This window comes from Enhydra lutris, unplaced genomic scaffold, assembly GCF_002288905.1.
Source record: "Enhydra lutris kenyoni isolate GAN:26980312 unplaced genomic scaffold, ASM228890v2 scaffoldscaffold1, whole genome shotgun sequence".
Taxonomy (NCBI): domain Eukaryota; kingdom Metazoa; phylum Chordata; class Mammalia; order Carnivora; family Mustelidae; genus Enhydra; species Enhydra lutris.
In genome coordinates this window covers 2690990-2708508 of record NW_019154085.1, presented here as the reverse complement: position 1 = coordinate 2708508, position 17519 = coordinate 2690990, and the positions used below count along the sequence as shown (strand labels likewise).

At 37.5% G+C, this 17519-nt stretch overlaps 1 protein-coding gene across 1 annotated transcript in view; it reads right to left on the bottom strand.

Moving 5' to 3' along the window:
- The window catches only part of LOC111143669 (ankyrin and armadillo repeat containing), a 68155-nt gene that overhangs the window by 9055 nt on the left and 41581 nt on the right, over positions 1-17519 (bottom strand). The window contains exons 12-17 of the mRNA XM_022497523.1: positions 12774-13015; positions 12011-12164; positions 11765-11926; positions 6060-6166; positions 4046-4168; positions 29-187 (exon numbers count right to left, since the gene is read on the bottom strand). Of these exons, the coding sequence (XP_022353231.1) occupies positions 29-187; positions 4046-4168; positions 6060-6166; positions 11765-11926; positions 12011-12164; positions 12774-13015 (947 nt within the window). The remainder of the gene's footprint in view (positions 1-28; positions 188-4045; positions 4169-6059; positions 6167-11764; positions 11927-12010; positions 12165-12773; positions 13016-17519) is intronic.

The following is a 17519-nucleotide window of genomic DNA, read 5'->3' as shown; positions in this document are numbered from 1 at the left end:
TTTGAAGTTTGAATTGCCAGTTTTATACCTGAAATGCTGCCATTGCCTTCTCAGTTTCAACTGTTGATTCAAGAAAGGGTTCAAAGATTGATATGGTCATTATTCCACTTTCCAAAATTAAGTATTGTTGAAGGCGATTGTTGAAGGCAAAAAGGGATAATGCATAGCCCGCCCTTAAACAGATATCCTGCACATAAGAGAAACATGCATTATCTTTAACTCAGTTCATCTATTATGTTACTCAAGGTAATGAATTTTGAATTCTTGGCTGTCTAAATATATTGCATTCTTATCTTTGGGAGTAAAATTTGACATTATTGGGGAAAATAGGTAGTTGAGTTAACCCAGAATGTTATTGAACAGATAAAATAGAGAAGTAGGTTGTGGTATCAGAGAGAAGAGAAGTAATTTTAATTTTCAGAGGGAAAGTTAGGTTAATGATTATGCAAATAAATACCTAAGTAGTAAGGAAATTCCATAATTTCATTAACCCTCAACTTTTTTGTTTTAACATATTTTTATTTTTATTTTCAACATTTCAAAGTAGACTTGATAAAACTTCCCTTGTTCTAGCATGCTATATATTACATTTTATGCATGCTGGGATGATCTCTGTCATCTCTTAAAATAAGTTCATTTGTAAAATTCTGTACTGTATCCTGAGGGGAAATAAAAAGAAAGAAGATTTAAAAATCACATTTTAGCATTCTGGGATTTGGCAAACAGCAAAAGCCAATTCTTATTTACTTGGCAAAGATGAACAAATACAGTAGATCTGCCAGAAAGCCCAAAAAGAATTTTATCACTAAGTCTTATTTTTAGTATTTTGTTTGAACAGTATAGTACAGAAAGAGCCATTAATGAAGTGAGTTTTCTTCTGCCACTGTTAATTATGTAAAAGTGCTATATGTATGTACCAAAATATTTACCAATAAAATTATACGATGCCTGAGATTTGCTTCAAAAGTAATATAAGACAAGGGGCTCCTGGGTTTCTCAGTCAGTTGGGCATCTGACTCTTGGTTTTGGCTTAGGTCATGATCTCGATACTGTGAGATCCAGCCCCCCAGTGGTTCCACACTCAGCAGAGTCGGCTTGAGATTCTCTCCCTCCGCCCCTCCCCCAACTCATGCATCTGCACGCTTTCTCTATCTCTCGCATAAATAAACCTTTAAAAAATAATAACTTGGGAAGATGAAGTGGGTATATAGGTATAATAAGATTGGCCAGGATTGATAATTGCAGAAGTTGGGTCATAGAAATAAATATTTAAGTTCATTATGCTACTCTTCTGCATATGTTTGAAATGTTCCATAAAAAAAATTATGTACACATAAGGAGCCACCTGGCCATAAAGGAAGAAAAAGGGTATTTTTAGGAATTCACAAAAGAATAGGGTCCAGTAAGTGAAGCAGGTGGGAACAGGCGGGGAAGAAAAGGGGAGTGAGTCGGAGGAGAATTATTAGTCAAGAAAAAGGAGAAGGGTGTCCCTGAGGAATAGGGTGATGAGAATAAAGTGTGAAATGAACGGAGAGAAGAAAGGTGGCTTAGAAAGTTAGATCCAAATTCAGTCTCCTTACACACTGCTCATATTATTCCAGCAGCCCATCACCACTTTTCATATACTACAGTAGAATACAATTCTTGATTAAAAAAAATAATAATGCAGTGAGTTCATTTCTCCTCTTTTAGCCCTCCTTTCTTCCTCCCAATTCCCCCAGAACCAAACTGACAGAGATAGTTAGCAATTTTCTTCCCTGATTGCTAAATGCACTGCAGACAACAAAAGTTCTCAAAATTCTCTGGGGTTGGTGCTGTTCAAAGTGTGGCCCATGGACCAGTGATAGTCCACAAAATGGTTGACAACAGGATTACAGAAACTGGGAATTAGCATCTAAAAGGAATAGCTTTGGGACTCCTGGGTGGCTCAGTCCATTAAGCCTCTGCCTCCAGCTCAGGTCATGCATGATCCCACGGTTCTGGGATCAAGCCCAGCATTGGGCTCCTAGCTCAGCAGGGAGCCTCTTCCCCCTCTGCCGGCCACTCCCCCTGCTTGTGCATGCTCTCTCTCTCTCTGACAAATAAATAAATAAAAATCTTAAAAAATAAAGGAACAGCTCTTCCTTATAGTTAAATACTAATTAATAAATATACAAAGATGTTTATAGCAGCATTATCAACAATCACCAAATTATGGAAAGAGCCCAGATGTCCATTTAACTGATGAACGGATGAAGAAGATATGGTATATATTTACAGTGGACTATTATTCGGCCATAAAAAATGAAATCTTGCCATTTGCAATCGTGGTTGGAGCTAGAGTGTATTATGCTAAGTGAAGTAAGTCAGAGAAAGATAAATACCATATTATTTCACTCATATGTGGAATTTAAGAAACAAAACAAACAAATGGGAAGTGGGGGAAAAGAAGAAAACCACAAAGCAGACTTTGAACTAGAGAGAACAAACTGGTGGTTGCCAGAGGGCAGGGGATGGGATGATGGGGTCAATGGGCGATCAGGACCAAGGAAGGCACTTGTGATGAGCACCAGGTGTCATTTATAAGTGTTGAATCATTAAATGGTACCCCTGAAACTAATATTATACTGTATGAACTAACTGGAATTTAAATAAAACTTGATTTTTTAAAAAAAGAATTTTTTAAAAAATTGCCATTAGGCAAATAAAACATGTAATCATTGTTGCATCCGTGGATGCTAAAAAAAGTGCATGCAAAACAGAATTATTTGCATTGGCTCAAAGTGTCTCACCTCAAGAAACCTGTTAATTAAAAGAGGCAAGTACAGTGACTTGACAGTGGAGAAATATGACAGATAGTACTTTAACCAAGTACCCAGAGTTAGCACTGCCTGTTATAAGACGTAACAGCAGCATGTACCTCCCAAAAATAATGCACTGGGCAGGTGAGTAGAGAAGACCACATCAGGGGCGCCTGGGTGGCTCAGGGGGTTAAGCCTCTGCCTTTGGCTCAGGTCATGATCTCAGGGTCCTGGGATCAAGCCCCACATCGGGCTCTCTGCTCAGCAGGGAGCCTGCTTCCCCACCCCCCCACTTGTGATCTCTCTTTCTCTCTCTCTCTCTCTAATAAATAAATAAAATCTTAACAAAAAAAGAAGACCACATCATTTCTGTGGTATTCTTGCCAAAATGCACCACCTCAATTTAATCATGAGAAAACATCAGCTAATTCAAATTGAGGGACATTCTACAAACTAACTGGTGTAAACTCACAAAAAATGTCAAAATCATGGAAGACATGTAAAAATCATGAAAGACAAAGGACAGTTTCACAGATTGAAGGAAACTAAAGGGACGTAACAGCTAGATGTAATAGGAGATCCTGGATTGGATTTTGGAAGAGAAAAAGGACATTAGTGAGAAAATTGGCAAAACTAGATAAAATTTGCAGATGAGTTAATTACTTGGTATCATTCTTGATTTCCTTATTGATATCCAGGAAAGTTGGATAAAGGATATGCTAGAATACTCCATACTATTTTTGCAAAATTTTGGAAAACCTAAAATTACCTCAAAATTTAAAGTTTTTGGGTTTTTTTGGTTATTTTTTATTATTATGATCAGTTAGCCAACATATAGTACATCATTAGTTTTTGATGTAGTTTTTTTTGTTTCTTTGTTTTGAATTATCCTGCCCATAACAGATTGCTGGGGAAAAGCTTTCCTTCATCACAAATAGTTTGAGAAGCTACCACTCTGGAATATTGGGTAAGAAATGGATGATTGAAAGTTGAAAGGTCATAAAATTAGGGAAAAGTTTTAACACATCCAGGGCAGAAAAGATTTATTTGCTCTTTGAACATAAAATTGCTACATTTCAAAGAAGAAATATGACAACTATGAAAAATATGGAACAGTATTATTTCATCATTACAAACTAATGACCTACCAAAGAGATTTTACTTTCTTATGTAATATAGTTAAGTATTGCTGTGAAACATTTATAATTTCACAATGGGTCTAAAAACCTTTCCACACGAGCTCTAACATTTTATAAAGATAGTACCTTATCTGGTGAGTGAAGAAGTTGAAGGACATCGGCATACCTAAATCCTTCGTTTTCTTGTAATTCGTTCTGTAACAGATCATTCCTTAGGACAATGCATGCCAAGGTAAATGCCACTTCAACCTAAATAGGTGGTTTTCAGAAATTATTTTTCACTCATGGTTTATCAAATGACATATTTCATTATACAGACTTTCATATGGGATATACTTATTCAAAGATAATATATAATTCATTGATTCCAGTTCTCTAATATTTATTTTTTCAGTCCTCTAATATTTAGAGGTAGGTATTTATAATGTTTGGAGGAACGTCCCTTATAATTTTTTTTAAAGATTTTATTTATTTATTTGACAGAGATCATAGGTAGACAGAGAGAGAGAGAGGGGAAGCAGGCTCCCCGCTGAGCAGAGAGCCCGATGCGGGGCTCGATCCCAGGATGCTGGGATCACAACCTGAGCCGAAAGCAGAGGCTTTAACCCACTGAGCCACCCAGGCGCCCCTGTCCCTTATAATTTTTAACAGCTAGGAAAATATCCTCCTCCTGTGTGCTGTCGGCACAACCACACGACTCCGCTGGGGAGCATGGGAGAAGGGAGGAGGTATTATCTTAAGTGCATAGTTGTATCCCTTCCACATGTAAAAAAATTTTTTTTAATTTCCTGGCATGGGGATAAAAGCTGTTTTGAACCGCTTGTTAGCTAGTGACCATTGAGTTGGAAGGCTTCCATGGAATGCCTCTGAATTAAAGCACTGAGGAGCAGTCCTGAGAAATACTGTATTTCAGGAGTCATCTGACGCACACTCTGAAGACTTTTCAGAGGATGTAAACAAACCTCATCTATTGTTGGGACTCGACAGATAATGTTCTTTAAGTATTATGTTATGCGTTTCTACGAAGAACATTATGAATTTGAAAAGCATGATTATTATTACAAAACTTTGTTTACTATAGAATCATATTTGAAGAAAAGTATTGGAATATATTTGTGTTCTGTTTTTAACAAGTTAAAGATCTCATTGAAAACATATACCGAAATACAGATGGACGCAATTGAAGTAAACCGTTTTTGCCATGAAATTGCGTGTTTTAAAATAAAAATGTATTTTTATGTGGCATTTTCCATAGTCGTATGAAATTTATTTGTACTTTGAAAGTCAGCATAGGTTTTACATATAATTCAGCCCAAAAATTGCTAGTATAGGCTCCTTCCTTTTTCCCCCCCAATCAACTCCTATGAAAGAATATTCTCTCCCATAGCCAGAAAAGCTGCATAACTTAGAGCATCTTTTCTCATAATACATTCCTTAAAAGAAATAATACTGTATTTACTTACATATTTCTGTTTTCTCATTTCTGACAGAACTCATACCCAATTTTGAAGAGAAAATATATTTTTTGGTCTTATAATTTCCTGCCTGGCTAACTCTAGATGTCCTAAATTTCCAAAGCTTTGGTAGAGGATTTGAATAGATGTGAGCATCATTTTATTAAAGGCAGTTTACTAGAAGTAAATAGAAGAGTGAATGACTCTTAAACAACTCATCAGTTATTTATATAAGAAAACTATTGTTGCAGGGCAACACAGACTGCTTGGTAGAAGGTAAAGCTATTTTAGTGGTGCAATACTATAGGAATCACTTATATCTGAGAAATTTCGCTACATAAATCACACACATCCTCATTATCCCCACCGTTTTAGCAACCAGTATCCGAAAAAGAAGGGAAGAAATTCTGTGAATAATCAGATATCTGAAGAATAAAGCTTATTTGATGAGTAAAGACGCAAGACTTAATTATTTGAAAATTAATATTTTAATAAAATTTACTATTTTTATAGCAACTTTTTAATTTAAAACTTCTAGAATTTTGTTTAAAATGTTAAATTTTTAATTATACTTGTGAATTTACATAAATATATAAATTATTCTCAAAAAGTCCTATTTCTGTTAATTTTTACTACATCAGAAAAAAAACCCTTAATCAGAAAAAACCTTAAAACTTTTTATATACCTTGATGTTAGGAGAAGGGTGATTTCTCAGTAGTTGAATAAGTACTGGAAAGGCATTTTCCTCTACAACAAATTGTTGACTGATAGGATTACTTGTATGGGCGACACCTATAAGAATATACATATCAGTAAGAATATTTCTTTCCATCTTGGAAATGATAAAGTCAAACACAGATTGGTATGTTGGGTTAAGTTTTCTAGCATAATATGGTTAATAAATTACAAAAGGAAACACCATATTTCCGGGTATTTACCAAAAAGATACAAATGTAGTCCAAAAGGGAACCTGCCCCCCAATGTTTATAGCAGCATGTCCACAATAGCCTAACTATGGAAAGAGCCCAGATGTCCATCAGCAGATGAATGGTTAAAGAAGATGTGGTAGATATATACAATGGAATATTACACAGCCATCAGAAAATGAAATCTTGCCATTTGCAACTAGAACTAGAGGGTATTATGCAAAGTGAATTAAGTTAACCAGAGAAAGACAATTATATCATATGATCTCATTGATATGTGGAATTAAGAAACAAGGCAGAGGATCATAGAGGAAGAGAGGGAAAATGAAACAAGATGAAACCAGAGAGGGGGACAAACCACAGAGACTTTTAATCTTAGGAAACAAACTGAGGATTGCTGGAGGGAGGATAGGGTAACTGGGTGATAGACACTGGGGAGGGTATGTTTTGCAATGAGTACTGGGTATTATATAAGACCGATGAGTCACAGGCCTGTACCCCCTGAAACAAATAATACATTATATATTAATTAATTGAATTTAAATTAAAAATAAGGAAATGCTATATCAACAGTATTTTACCTGAATTAATTTTTTAAAAAGCAAAATGAATAAACATGGAAAAATTACTATTAGAAGTGTGGATGTTTTCTACTAGTCACAAAACCAAGGAATGAAAAATGTTAAACTATCAAAGAATAATAATATAAAAACTATCATTTACTGAAGATTTATTACTTGCAAGGTACTTAAGCTTATAGTTGCTATTGTATTCCATAAAAAAGCATTTTTATAAAAATGACTAGAGTAAGTCACCTGGTTAAAATTTCTAGATTCCTTAAATACACATACTAAAAAGATAATCTCACTGTCTCCTTTTATAGCATAATACTTTAAATTATAGGCCAATCTCAGTTTAAAAACTTCTCATCTCTATCTAGTGGATATACAAATAATTTGAATTTTGTTGTTTTGCTAACAAATACCACAACATACACAGCAGGTTTATATACTTAAATATAAATACAATATCAGACCTCTCTCTGAACAATGGAGAGAAGTCACTTATCATCTGGGGAAGTTTGAAGGAACTGGAAGAAATAGGAGCAAAGGACATGTTTGTTTCCTCCTCCCCAACCCCCACACTGGCCACCTAGGGATGTACAGACATTGACTACATGAATATTCTTGATTCAGCTGGCAGGTCTTGAATGCCTAACTCATCAGGAACTGAGGTAAAAAGTAGAGTTAAAAAGAGAAATTAGAGGGTGCCTGGGTGGTTCAGTCAGTTAAGTGTGTGAATCTTCATCTCAGTTCAGGTCTTAATCTCAGGGTCATGAGTTCAAGCCCTGCATTGGGCTCCACATTGGGCATGGAGCCTACTTAAAAAAAAAATGGAAAAGAGGAATTAGAGTCTCTGCCTCCAAGGTGTTTATATTCTACAGGGGAAGCAACTATTTAAATACATGATTTCAGTACATGCAATGGGTGCTTTAACAAAGATACAAAAAATACACTTGAAGCACAGAAAAGGGATTGCTCATCTCAGAGTAAGTGGAAATGGAGTAAACAGGGAGGTTTTGAAGAGTGAAGGTGCTAACGTAGGTTCCCCCCCACAATGAATATTTTTAATAATCATGATTATGATAACGATGATGGTAGTGTGATAAGACGAATACCATCCCATCTCTAACTGAATCTTCACATGTTAATAATGGGATGAAACTCCATTAGGTTAGGAAAAGAACCACTACGGGCAGTAGGCTGAACCATTCTCAGAGCTCACACAGCGCTAGGAATGGTTTATGCTCTGTGGCCAGAGTTCAGATTCCTCATAATTCAGGGGATCATATAAGGAATTAAGTCCTTGGAACGATATCATCTTAATAGTGGAGTTAAGTCAGTTCCAGAGTGAAAGCTGCTCTAGAATTTTGCTAATAAAGCTTGAAAGCTAGCTGCAAATGGAGCAAACTGATCCCAGGTAAGATAACTGCACGCCAGAACAAAGCCCAACTCCCTTTAAAGGAAAGCCAAAAATTCAGCATCTATCAGTTTGCAATCACAATGTCCAGCATTCAATCAAAACTTATTATGCACAATTTTAAAATAGAAAATACCTAAGATAAAATATATACAAGAATTGTGTATTGGAAACTAGGAATCATTGCTGATTGATATTAAAGAAGACCTAAACAAGTAGAGAGACATACAGTTCATAGATTGGAAGTCTTAATATTATGGAGATGCCTGTTCTCCACAAATTTATTTATAGATTTCATGCAATTCCAATAAAAATAATAGAACTTTTTCATAAATTGACAGATTGATTTTTTTAAATTATATGGAATGACAAAGGACCTAGAGTAGCCAAAACAACTTTGAAAAAGAATAGCAACGTTGAAGGACTTACACTTCCTGCCTCCACGATTTACTGTAAACTTTCAATAATTAAGACAGTGAGTATAACATAAAGATAGACAAATGAGTAAATAGAACAGAATAAAAAGTCCAGAAATAACTCAGAAAAATTCAATGGAGGAAAAGATAATCTTTTCAATAAATGGAGCTGAAACAATTGGACAGCCATATCCAAAAAAAAAAAAAAATCTTGGCCATATGCAAAAATTAACTCAAAATGGATCATATGTCTAAATACAGAGAAAAACAGAAAACCTTTGTGATCTTGAGTTTGGCAGATTTCTTAAAGAGGACACAGAACTCATGAACTAAATTTAAAATACCAATAAATTGGACTTCATCAAAATTAAAAACTTTTGCTCTTCAAAAGACCCTGTTACAAAAATGAAAGGACACACTATAGACTGGGAATAAGCAAAACATATATCTAACAAATTATTTGTATCTAGAATATATAAAGAATGCTTACAATTCAATAAGACAACACAATTTAAAAAACGGGCAAAATAGGGGCGCCTGGGTGGCTCAGTGGGTTAAGCCTCTGCCTTCAGCTCAGGTCACGATCTCAGGGTCCTGGGATCAAGCCCCACATCGGGCTCTCTGCTCAGTGGAGAGCCTGCTTCCCCCTCTCTCTCTCCGCCTGCCTCTCTGCCTACTTGTGATCTCTCTCTCTCTGTGTCAAATAAATAAATAAAATCTTTAAAAAAGAAAAAAGTAAAAATAAGGGCAAAATATCTGAACAGACACTTTACCAAAAAGGATATACAAATAGTAACTAAGCACATGAACAGATGTTCTGCATCATTAATCATTAGGGAAATACAAGTTAAAACCATAATGAGATTTACTACATATGCACTCGAATGGCCAAAATCATCGTACTAAGTGTTGGCAAGGATGTGAAGCTGTTGGAACTCTCATACACTGCTAGTAGGAATGCAAAGTAATAGCACAACTTTGAAAAACAGTCTGGCAGTTTCTCTGTAAGTTAAACACACACCTACTCAATGACCCAGGAATCCTTTTTGGTATTTACCCAAGAGAAATGGAAACATCTGTGTCTGTACAAAGACTTACACACAAATGCTCATGGCAGCTTCATGTATAATAGCAGGAAACTGGCAACAATCTAAATGCCCATGAGTGGGCACCTGGATGAACGGGTCATAGTATGTCCGTGTGCATTCGTCAGGCTGGCCAGAGGAACAGCAACAGCGTGTGTATGCATGTAGGGAGGCAGATAATAACTACGGGTACCATAAGTCATAAAATCATCCATCATACCATACAATGGAATACAACTCAGCATTAAAACAGTGAACACATGTGCATAAATATCAAAGTAGCTATGCTGAGTGAAAGCAGCAAGAAAAAGGCATATCTGTAAAATCCAGTTACAGAAAATTCTAGAAAATACACACTAATCTATAGTGATAGAAAACATCAGAGGTTCCCTGGGCATGGAAGTGCAAAGACGGGGGGGATTCCAAAGGCACACAATGAACCCATTTGGGGTGATGGCTATATTCATTTATTTGACCACTGTGATGGTGTCACAGCTGAACGCACATGTTAAAACTCACCAAATTGTATGGTTTAATGTATTTTTATATTTTATTCTATTGTATATTTTATTTAAATATTTTATTGTGGGGCTCCTGGGTGGCTCAGTTGGTTAAGCGTCTCTCTTCAGCTCAGATCATGATCTCAGGGTCCTGGGATCAAGTTCAACGTGGGTCTCCCTGCTCAGCAGGGAGTCTGCATCCCCCCCTCTGCCCCCGCCCCCCATGTGCTTGCGCTTACACGAACATGCTCTCTCTCTGAAATAAAATCTTTAAAAATAAATAAATATTTTATTGTATGTAAACTATTTCAATAGGTCTTTAAAAACCCACATTTAAAATTTTCTGGGCATGCAAAGAAGTAGGAAAATATGATTCATAATCAGGAAAAAATATTGGCCAGTAGAGACCCAGAAATGCTACAGATGCCGGAACTCATTACAGGGACGTTAAAACAGCTATTTTAAATATGTTACATATGTTCAAGAGTGTAGAAGAAAAATGAACATGAAGAGGAAGAAAAAGGGAGGTGTGTGTGTATGTATACCCACTCTAAACCAGTAAATTTGAAATCAAGAGTTTTCCTCCACAATTCTCGTGGAGATCCCCTTGTCTGTGGCAAATGTAGATGGTTTGTAGACAGCTTCGAAGTGAAGTAATGAGAAGAAACTGCATTTGTGCACGGGCACGTACACACACACACACACACACACACACACATACATGGTGTTTTGTATATATGTTGTCATCTATTAGAATTTTAGAAATCTCTATAATCTATACCATAGGCTCTGGCTAAAAAAAGAAACGTTATTTTGTCTGACTGACTGTCTTGGAGCTTTAACGAACTTTGGCAAAGTAGCTTTTTCAAGCAAGGGGAAAAAAAGTCTTTTTGGAACCAATTCCTACATTCTTCATTCAGCTAGACTATTTTTTGAAGAAATACAATCAACTACAAATAAAGATTTTTTTTCTTATGTATAAGAAACAGTCTACAATCAGCTTCATGCATTCATGAAGGTCAGCAAAGAACTCCAATGTTTATTTTTGGTAGCTCAATCACTGACGATTCTATACACTCTGACAGACCTCCCCAAATGTTAATTCCTTTGCAATGAAAGGAACAGCCAGACTTACTGGCCACTTTTTTTTTTTTTTTTAAAGATCTTATTTATTTGAGAGAGAGAGAGAGAGATCACAAGTAGACAGAGAGGCAGGCAGAGAGAGAGGGGGAAGCAGGCTCCGGGCTGAGCAGAGAGCCCGATGCGGGGCTTGATCCCAGGACCCTGAGGTCATGACCTGAGCCAAAGGCAGAGGTTCAACCCACTGAGCCACCCACACTTTTACTCATTAAGGTCTTAGAGAAATAAAAAACAATGATGAGCCTTCCATAGATTGATTATGACTTGGGGCTTTATCAGTGGAGACAGAGAGGAAGGGAAGTATCTCACTGATAATTTAAGAATGGAGAAAAACTTTACAAACCGATACAAATGGACCCCACGGCTCTGATGACACTCAGAAGTGTGCCTTCCGCGATTTTACTAATCCTCAGTAAGCGAACCAACGGAGCGATGCCATTGCCCTCGCAGATCTGGTTCTGATGCATCCTGCTGTCCTTACTTAGGGCTATGACTGCCTCACCTCCTGGTCAAGAAGAGCAAGAAATGTGTCGGCCACTTCAAGGTGCTGCTCCACATGGTGCGGATTTACGCACAGGAAATGACTTACCAACGTACTGCATTTTAGCGGAGGGCGACAAAAGCATGTTTATTATAAAGTTGTATCCGATCTGCTCTGCCATGTACTTCTGCTGTTTCAGGGTTTGTCCCGCCAAGGCCCAGAGGGTTACAGCTCCTTGTTCCTTAACATCTGTTTGAAACGCCTATTAAAAAAAAAAATTCCATTCTTCCAATAAATGCACATTTATTGAACATTATAGGGATGTTTTATAAAATATTCATTCTAAGGGAGCCTGGGTGACTTAGTCAGGTAAGTGTCCAACTCTTGGTTTTGGCTCAGATCATGATCTCAGTGTCATGAGTCGAGCCCCGTGTCAGGCTCCACACCCGGCGCGGGGTCCGCTTGAGCTTCTTCCCTGCCCGCCCCCGCAACAGGCTCGCGCGCTCTCTCTAAAACCAACCAACCAACCAACAAACAAATAAGTAAAATCTTTTAAAAAAAAGTTCATTCAAGAATTCGTTTTAGGGACGCCTGGGTGGCTCAGTCCTTAAGCGTCTGCCTTCAGCTCAGGTCATGATCTCAGGGTCTTGGGATCAAGCCTGGCATTGGGCTCCCTGCTCAGTGGGGAGCCCGCTTCTCCCTCTCACACTACCTCTGCTTGCTTATGTTCCCTCTCTCGCTGTCTCTCTCTGTCAAATAAATAAAATCTTAAAAAAAAAAAAGAGTTGGATTTAGTTTTCTTCTCACTTTACTAAATTCAGTATTGAATACTTTGTCTAAGAAAAATGACAAGTTATCATAAAATTCCTACCTTGAGGAGTTTTAAAAGATATTTACTTAATGATTTTTCCAGAAATGCTCTCTGTATATACGGGTTATAACTAGCCAGTGATTCCACAGCCATTGCTCCCTTCACTTGGACACTAAGTTGTTTCCCTTTAAAAAGAGCCACCAGAGGAGGAATGGCTCCCTCCAGAGCAATAGCGTCCTGAACATCCCTGTTGTCACGGGCAACCTCAGCGATTGTGGCAGAAGATACAGCCTTCAGCACATCTTCAAATGAATTCAAGAAACAGTTAAACAAACCTTTTAAAAATATAAAAATGCAACTTATCATTAGATTCCTTATTAAGAAAATCCAACTTAGAGAGTGTATAGAAAATTTAGAAAATAAGAAAAATAGGAATAAAACTTTCCATATTCTCACCACCCAAATGCAAGTATTTCCTTTAGTCTTATTCACTTTTTAAAGGAAAAGATATATTTAAGTAGTGTTACAGTCATATTTAACATAGTTGTACTATAAGCACAATACCTTACATTTTAATTTACCAGTAAAACATTTTCTCATTCTTTATGAGCATCAGTGTCTCTTAAATGTTCCATTAATGAGTGTATTACATTTCCTTATCCATTCACCTTTTAAAAAAATAGATGTCATTTCCAACTTTTCACTGTGTTAAACAATATTTAGGAGAAATCTTGGCACAAAAGTTATTTTTCTTTCCTGGATTTTCCCTTAGTATATAGAGTCCCAGTAATATAATTAATATATCACAGTAAATTAGTTTCCAAAAATGATAATTGCATTTTACCCTTCCATAATCAGAGTATAAGAATTTCAATGTGACTATACATTTTTAAGTATAGATAGAGATACCAGCATTAAGAATAAATACATACATTTAGCTAAGTTGATAAGCAAAAAACCGTGTCTCCTTTTATTTCATATTTTTGGATACTGTTGAATCTATAGTTTCATACATTCTTATTAACCAGTTGTATTTGTTCTCTTTAAAACTTACAGAAAATTTACAGAAGTCCAAGAACTCCCTCAAGATTTAGCAAAAATTGATATACGTCCATTTTTTATAGCTTTTTCTTACTTTCTGTCATGACGTTTTAAACTTACCACATACCTGCTCTGCTCCTGCCCTGAAATGAACCATTTCTTCACGTTCTATTTTCTTTTAATGAGGAATGGTACTTAGAAATCAAGATTTTTGGGTACTAGATATGTTCATTTCTACTGAAATATCATTGCTTCTAGATTCTCCTAGCAGACAAAACTAGGAAAATAAGTATGTTTCCAATTTTCCAATTCCAGCCCAACCCTACAGGATTCTTCATTGCCTTCCCGTATTCTGTATACTTCTTTTCACAGCGAGACCACAATACTATCAACATATTTATTCACTTGTTCAGTTCTACAATACTCAGAACACAGGTTCAGAGCCGTTTCACCCATATCACTGTGAAATACAAATCCAAGATATGTTTGCGGTTATCTTTTTTCTCCTCTAGGCTGAGATTACATAATGAAGTGCTATGTTCACCCATTTTGTTTTGTTTTTTTAAGCAGGGTCCACACCCAGCTTGGAGCCCAATGTGGGGCTTGAACTCACGACCCTGAGATCAAGACCTGATCTGAGATAAAGAGTCAGATGCTTAACTGACTGAGCCACCCAGGTGCCTGTGAAGGGCTGTGTTCAAAAGTCACAGGTTATTAATTTTTTTCTTCTTCTTTTAAAGTCTTCATGTGGGGTGCCTGGGTGACTCAGCCAGTTGAGCATCTGCCTTCGGCTTGGGTCATGGTTTCAGGGTCCTGGGATCAAGGCCCCTGTTGGGCTCCCTGCTCAGCAGGGAGTCTGCTTCTCCCCCCCGCCCTCTCTCTCTCCCTAATAAATAAACAAAATATTTTAAAAAAATAAAATAAAATCTTTACATAATTCATTTGAAATCTAGTCGGGTTCATTTGTTTCTGCTTGTTTTAAATTTTAGTTTCCCCCCAGTAGCCTTGTAGATCTAATGTGCTTTTTTGTAATATGTAAGACACATATTTCCCAAAGTCAAAACTGTACAGAAGGTGTCTTTGTATTCAAGTGGGCAGACTCAAAACCTAGTGCTTGTGCTTTCACAGACTATTAAGGTTAGTTCTCTCTATTAAGGCCGATTGTTCATATATGTGTGTGTGTATGTTTCTGTGCATGTGTGTGTGTGCCTCTGTGTGTGTGTGTACATGCGTATGTGTGCCTATCACATATCAAATATATTAACTTTTTATTATGAATATTTTCATTATTCAATCATTTGTTTTCTCAGCAAATACTTTATTGAGGAACTACTACATGCCAGGCACTGTCTTAGGCACAGAGAAACAGTGATGAACTGACAAGACAAAGTCCTTGAACCTTATGGGACAAGCCAAAGGCCAGAAGTATGAAATAGCAATATGTTCCACACTAACTCAGAGTAAAATAAGGGAGGGAGTGACAGGAAGTGATGGGAAGGTCCTTTCTATTTGGAATTAGGTTAGAAGGGCATATAAGCTATGACAGAAATTTGGGTTTTATCTTAGGTGACAAAGAACCAGTGAATGATTTTAAAAAGGGTAAAAATGTGATCAACTTTGCATTTACCTATATAACTCTAGTAATACTTGGAATGTTAAACCCAGTAGGTTACTAAAATTAAGAGAGTGTGGGGGGGATCATTTTTTTACCCTGTACTGCTGAGTCAGTCCAAAAAGTGGAAATTCCTGTACTCAGGTATGTTGCTCATTTTGGAATAGTGAGGGGGCGCCTGGGTGGCTCAGTGGGTTAAGCCTCTGCCTTCAGCTCAGGTCATGATTTCAGAGTCCTGGGATCGAGCCCTGCATCAGGCTTTCTCCTCGGCGGGGAGCCTGCTTCCCTCTCACTCTGCCTGCTTGTGATCTCTGTCAAATAAATAAATAAAATCTTAAAAAAAAAAAGGAATAGTGAGTTACAAAATTTCTTAATTTGGAGAATCAATCATCACAAATGCATGACTTGGGTTCTTTTGGCACTATTTTTTTTTCTCTTTTCTCGAAGCAAACTTCCCAACAGTGAGGCTGAAGTTTTCATCTATTTGACTCCTGTGTCTACATACCAACTGGATCCAAATTCTAAAGGGAGAGGGACTATCTTAGCGCCTCAATAACCCAAACTGTCTCCAGTGCTTAGAGGAAAAGCAGGGACTCAGAGAGCCAGCAAGAGTGGATCCGAACCACAATGAAGTTCTGAACAGTAAATACAATTGCTTAGGAGAGTGTGGTATATTAAAAACCAACAAACCAACCAACAAACCAACCAACAAAGACAGACGGAGAACAGAGGCTGAGGAACCCCAGCTTTAAGAGTTTAGATGGAGTTGGTCTGTATAAGAGTTAAGAATGGAGACGGTCTGTATCTCAAGTTCCTGTGAACGGAATTGCGAGGTTTTCAGATTCTGGAAGGTCCTGACTGCAGGTCCTGTCTCTCACCTAACCCGCAGGGAGTGTGGAGAGCACACCTGCCGTGAGCGTGTCAGTGCTCAGCCTAGGAAGGGTGATGAGCTCCCTAAGTTTTGCTGACAGTTTGCGGTTGGAAAGCATTTTGTGTAGTTTCTGTACAGCTTTCTACTTCCACGGTGGGGTCCTGCGAATCCTCGTCAGTAGCACAGAACAGGACGACTGCGGGCCCGAAGGATGAACTGTGCAGCCGTGCAGGGATGAGGGCAGGCGCGCCCAGAGGGCGCAGGGCAAGAAATAGGCACCTGCAGACGGCGAGGCAACGGCTTACACCCAACCGGAGCCCGCAGCGGAGGAAGTCCCGGAGCCAGGGCGAGACTGAGGAGGTATTAATAAATCCGTCGTCTCAAGAAACTGCCCGTGACTCTGCTCTGGGGCCTTTTTACCTTAATGCGTGAAATCTTAGAGTCAGTGAGAATGGTTAAGAAGATACTGGAATTAATAAAATTCCTTTTTGAACCCCTACACATTAACAACCCAGCTAACAGCCAAGAGAATTACTTGTTAAAGCACTAAAATTATAAATGAGGCATTTATAAATTATAAATGAAGAGAAAAAAATGATTAACTTTTTTCCCCCCAAAATTATCTTCCTTGGAATAAGGAGATAAAATAGATTACAGATTAGGATAAGTTACATTCATTAAGATAAGGCAAGAGCCCAAAAGAAACAATTTCAACAATTTATTTCTACAGCTTTCTTTCATGAATTTATTTACTGTATTTGTTCAAACGGCCTCTATAATTTGTGCTTTGTTCTAGCATCTAGGATTTGGAGGATGAAAACGGATAGGGAAAAACTAGTCCTGTCTTTACATTTTTTTAGGGGGGGAGGGGCAGAGGGAGAGGGAGAGAATCTTGAGGCAGCTTCACACCCAGCAAAGAGCCGGACTTGGGCTCAATCTCACAACCCTAAGATTAGGGCTTGAACTGAAATCAAGAGTTAGACGCTTAACCAAATGAGCCACCCAGGCATGCCCTGCTCTGTCTTTACATTTTAATTAAGGAGATAAGACAGAAATAGTAAAATAAAGAACAATTATAAACAAGTAAAAAATTCTACGGCTGAGATAAGCATAAAAGCTGGTTCTCTCGTGCTTTTTTAAAACTTCTTTTAAAAAAAAAGAATTTAAGGGGGGAGGAGTCAAGATGGCGGAGAAGTAGCAGCTGAGACGACTTCAGGTAGCGGGAGATCAGCTAGATAGCTTATCTAAAGATTGCAAACACCTACAAATCCAACGGGAGATC